This window comes from Amblyomma mixtum, chromosome 3 (assembly GCF_055824585.1).
Source record: "Amblyomma mixtum isolate Tamu chromosome 3, ASM5582458v1, whole genome shotgun sequence".
NCBI lineage: Eukaryota > Metazoa > Arthropoda > Arachnida > Ixodida > Ixodidae > Amblyomma > Amblyomma mixtum.
The window spans coordinates 147,321,910-147,327,460 of NC_143014.1; the positions used below are offsets into that span (position 1 = coordinate 147,321,910).

General features: G+C 46.4%; 1 protein-coding gene across 1 annotated transcript; it reads right to left on the bottom strand.

Moving 5' to 3' along the window:
- Positions 1-267: 267 nt before the first annotated feature.
- On the bottom strand, positions 268-3,855 carry LOC149352318 (uncharacterized). Its single transcript, XM_089581494.1, has 3 exons — positions 3,169-3,855; positions 2,381-2,464; positions 268-2,181 (listed from the first exon to the last, which is right to left on the bottom strand). The coding sequence occupies exons 1-3, from the start codon at positions 3,218-3,220 to the stop codon at positions 1,502-1,504; spliced, it is 816 nt and encodes a 271-aa protein (XP_089437620.1). The 5' UTR covers positions 3,221-3,855; the 3' UTR covers positions 268-1,501.
- Between the last annotated feature and the right edge of the window lie 1,696 nt (positions 3,856-5,551).

The window sequence follows — 5,551 nt, forward strand, 5'->3', positions numbered from 1 at the left end:
TTACAACTCATAAATCGGCACGTCAACCACACCTGTTCAAAACTTGTGTAGCTTTTCTGCCAGGCTGCGGTGGAAAAGATGAGGGTTTCCTTATATATATTTATTGGTCTCTTATATCGTGCTTTATAAAGTGCTTCCGGGGCACTTAGAGCGCAGCCAGGAACATCGAAGTGCTCTGCAGGGACAAGGCAAAGCACATCTCCACACATGTATATCTACATTGATGCTCTATGAATGTAGGCCATTCTTATGCAATGATAATTTCCAGGTACGCTGGCAACAAGGCATCAATGCGGCAAGTAGCCACCCTCTTCAACATGGCCGATTCAACAGTGCAAGTGGTGATCACAAGAGTCATGGAATTTTTATGTGACATTGCCCCAGAAATCATTTACTTTGCAAGCGACAAAGAAGCTGTGGCTCAAGAATTCGAGAAGGTAAGCTCTTGCATGAATGATGTTACAAGCTTTCTAGGGATTATCTTTTTAAAAGTCTGCCTAACAGTTGTGGGCAGGTAGCCGACGTAGTTGCTTATTAGGTTTGATGTCAAAGTCTTAGCATTTATACAGTACAGAAGAATCGAAGCATGGAAGTAACATGCATATAATGCTATAAGGAAATGTCATGTTATGCTTCTAATGCAACTAATACATTTCAGATTGCTGGCTTCCCCAATGTGCTTGGCTGCATTGATGGCACCTATGTGTGTATGCGATGTCCGGACAACAAGGTTAAGTCTACCTATGTTAACAGACATGACCAGGTGTCACTGACGATGCAAGGAATTTGCGACTCAAGATGCAGATTTCAAGACGTTTTCACGGGAACACCTAGCAAGATACATGATGCCAGGGTCCTCAGGCTGTCTACAGTGCACGAAGAATTACCAGTGGTATGCGAAAATAACAAGTACCACATCTTAGGAGACGCAGCGTATCCAATAAGGGAGTATATGATCACACCTTTCAGGAATTATGGCACCATGACTCGGGCAAAGATTTCATACAACTACCGCCATGCTGCAACACGAGTGAAAATTGAGAATGCATTCGGCATGTTAAAACAACGATTTCGGCAGCTTCGGTTTGTGGAGTTTCATACTGTGGACAAGATTACCCAGCTCATCCTCAGCTGCTGTGTCCTTCATAACATTTGTCTGGATGCCGGCGACTGTGATGTTGGTGACCTGCTGAGTGATGACGATACAGACGAAGGGCATTGCAGGCATAAGCAAGGAGACTTGGCAACGCACCAACCGACACAACCAACTGCTCGTGATAGTGCCCTTCGGAGGCTTGGAGAACTGAAAAGGGAAGCTTTGGTACAGCTCTTTTGAAGCTGCAATGATGTTGAGGACAAATGATTGCTTTTCTCGAACTTTTATTGCTCTTTTAAGAACACATGTTGTGATTTTCAACAGGTACAAACGAAGGAACTTTGTCTAAAGTGCTGCTTGATAATATTCTTGAATAAATAGGATCTTTCAATCATGAACAATTGTTTATTTGGAGTTAAAAATCTCCCTCATCAGTGCCATTTGCTCAGCATGAGCTTTGAGTAGTGCCTGGTGCCTTTCGACTTTTCTCTGCTCTCTTGCTTCACGCCGACCTTCTTTTTCATTGTTAACCTTTCTCATTTCTTCAAAAAAAAATGCCATCTCTTGCATCCTAGATGTGCTTGGGCGCGTCTTTCTGTCTGGGCGGCACCTTTTATTTTCTGTCCCTTGACATGAACCAGAATCTGCTGCATGGTCATCAGACGATATATTAACACTTTCCTGGCTGCAGCCATCAGAACTGTCTACACTTGAAGGCACTGCACTAGCAGTATTTGGTATGGTCTTCTTATACGAAACTTTTCTTACACCTCGCAAAATCTCTGGCTCGATGCTATCAACGATTCCCCTGATTGCTGCAAATTCCTCTTCATATGACACTGCGCAGCGAGAATGGCCGGAGGTTGCATTATTCTTGTCCTCGTTGCGCTTTCGTTTCGCCAGCGTCTTGAATCTGGTTTCACACTGCACTCCTGTGCGAGCGATTCCAAGCACTCTTTTAATGTCTTGTGCGATCTGTTCGTACATAATCTTCTTGCTGCGGAATCTCCGTTGAGGGCCAACTTGTGGTGTGTATCGCGCATAATGGTCGAGAAGCAGCCTAGTTTCACCTGTAGTCCACGTACCTGTCACAGGATATAAAGAGAAAAATTTAGCACATTCATACCACTTGAAGCTTGGAGCTTGCTTGCTCTGGTACAAGTGCAAAATCCACATGTACTAATGCTACTGCTTGATAAATGTTAGACGTGCAAGGCTTTGCAAGAAGGTAAGTGATTTCAAAGCGAAGAGGTGAGATTTCCACCTGGGAGTATATATACATACCATTAGGTGAAGTGATGGTGCTGCTGGACTGCCCATCTTCAGGCACTGTTTGCAGATGTACTTCGTTTTCACTTCCTTGGCTTTCTGTTCAGGAACAAGAATTGGAAAAACATTTTAATTTACTTCCTCACACATGGATGACAGGCAGGCAAGGCAATTTATTTATGCCCGGAGAGTCTGCCACAGAAGCCAACAACAAAAAAAATCTTCACACTATCAGAAGTGCGTTAACTCCAACAGCTGTCAAGAAGAAAATAATCCAAGTCCTCAGCCCCATGCACATAATTTAACTGATGAGCTGACATAACCATCTCAAAGTGTATTATGACCCCGATAGTGAATTTCGTGAGGGATCGCCTAACATTTTGGATTTTTACAATTGCTGACGATTTCACTACTGATCGTGGGGTTTCGCATATGCACACCGCTACATGCTTGCCCGCAAAACACAGGTGGGTCATTTGTAAGTGCACCTAACAAATAAATGTTTTGATAAGCAAAGCGACAACGCTCGCAATATCTGGTGCCGCGGCGCAAACACATTTCGAGCGGCCACCGCGACGAGGTTCCAACACAAGTCGGTAATTTTTCGCTACGTCGCGTCACTTGTAGAATTCGCTCAGTCACTTGCAGGCTAAACTGCCTCAATATGTGCTTTCGAAAGTGGACTGGGACGCACACAGAACACCAAGCGACACTATGGCTGAGCGCGGGAAAAAGCCTGCGTCAACAGCACGCGAGTCGAAAGCCATAACACACTGCGCGCGTTCTTCGTATTGCAAACTTACCGTCATAAAGGCAGAAGAGCAGATGCTGCGCAGCGGTCGTCGGGGTGTCCATATTGGGAAGCTGTCGGGACGGTACAGATACTTTTTTTCGCCTACTTTTGCCTGCACCTAGCAGACAGACGGCACTATCCTGGTAGCCGCTTCAGCCTTTCGGAACGTCGCGGGCATGGTTGCGGGGTCGGCTGCCGGGCGGCGCTGTGGTCTGATATTGGCGGAAGTAGCCCTCTGCAGCTATTTCCGTCCCTCTCACTGCTCGGAAGAGCGCTTACGCGTTCGGCTGGTGCGTCTTCCACCCCGCCTCTGATTGGGAGCTGCTCTCGCTCCAGTCGCTCTGAACGAGAGAACCGGAGCGACCAGCCGAAGGTACCATAAGTTGGACTGAGTTTAGTTAATTGCTTAATTAATCAATTAGCCTAATTAATATAGAGGAGAATGAAGAGGTCAGAAGAAAAGAAAAGAAAGACGCGCGCCGCAGCGACAACAGCGTCCGCGGAAGGAGACGCTGCTGAAAAAAACAGGTAAGTACGAAGCCGCGTTCCCTCCACCACCACGCACTTCCCCACTCGGTAAGACGTTGCTCGTTTCATATACGTTGTGTCGAACATCCTAGACAGTTCCAACAATTGACAGGTTAATGACAGAACACGATGGATAGAAATACAATAATATAAATATGAAATAGCCTAATTAACCTTTCTTAGACCGCATAAATCAATAAAACCGAGAACGAAATTGGTCGAGTTGGGGAATCGAACCAGGGTCTCCGGAGTGCGATACGAGCACGCTAGCCACTCCGTAATGCCAGCTGAATGGTTTGGAATGAACAAAGGCGCGTCTAGCTAATACGGCGTCTTCGTTCACTCCCATCTTCCCCCTTTCCCTTACGGCGAGGTGCAGGTGTCCACCCAGATATGCGAGAGAGATACATTTCCTTTCCTCAAAAAATAAATTTACCGTCCAGCAAGGCGTACAGCCGAATTGGCGATGGCGTTCTGTGGACTCCCTGGCAGCGTTGCAAGACGCTGTCGCGTTCCACTCTTACAGGCGAAGCTTAACATGTTAACCACACATCAGTAACACACGCAGACAGCCAATGGACGCGTCATTCGCTGGCAGCACTTGATTCATCATTCACAACCACATTCTTAACGTACGCTCCCTTGCCGCACATGCCAAGGACGTACACCACGATCACATTCTGCGCCATTCCTCTGTACTTTGCTTTGCTGAAACCTGGATGGATCCCGAAGAGCCTCTCGAAATCATAGATTTCCTATACTGCTGTGGTGCTCGCAGAGACCACAACAGAGCGGCGGGAGTCGCTATCTACTTGCGCACAGGTCTCTCTGCAATACCAGTCGAAATGTTTGGCACGTCACATGAAGTTGGCGAACTGTGCGCCGCAAAGTTGCCCAACGGCTTGCTGGTAGTAGCTGCCTACTTCGCCCCTACCGCACTCACGAAAGACGTCGTGCACTTCCTGCAACTCGCATTAACCGTCCATCGATCCACACCGATGTTAGTAGTGGGGGACTTTAATGTTGACATAAAGACAAACAGCAATTTCCTAACACTTATGCGGGAGAATATCCCGTTCCTCTCACTCGTAACGCGTCCCACGGCTGTGACAACCTCGCGAGGCACTTGTATAGATCTCGTCTTTGAGAATCAAGCATTGGTGTACCAATTCGAACATATATCACTCTATTTCTCCGACCACAAAGCTTCCTTCATGACTGTCAAGAACTGTTAGTGGAGTCTTTGTTAAAGCAATACGTGTGAAAAATAAAAAAAAAATTCTGTGATAGCGCATACATGTGTTGCTCGATTTCTTTGCCTCAATCTATCGAAAAGGTGAAACAAGTTATTTGCTGCGCTCAAATTTCGCATTAGGAAGTAACGTAATCGTCGGTAATGTTTTTTTTTGTATCGAGTATCGTAATATACACGATACACCAAAAATGTATTTTCGATACCGATACTCCGATACTCTAGTTTTCAGCACGCGATACCTAATACCGATACACAAAATGTATCGAAAGATAGTATCGAAGATACATGTATCTTCGATACTGCCCATGACTGGTCAGCGACTACCATCAGGTAAATGAACCCCTGCTTGCTCCTGGGGAAAGGCCCCATCAAATCGCAGGTGGCCATCTGCCACGGACGCACACTGTCAATCGATTTCATCATTCCAGGCGGCTTGCCGCCCCGTGACTTCACCGCTTGACAGACATGGCAGGAACGGCAATAGCGGAAAATGTCACGCTTCATGCCGGGCCACGTCACCGATTGACTCAGTTTTGCAAAAACTTTGGAGCCACTCAGATGACCGGCCAGTGGTTCGTCATGAGAGAATCGCAAAAGTGCGCCTCTTAGA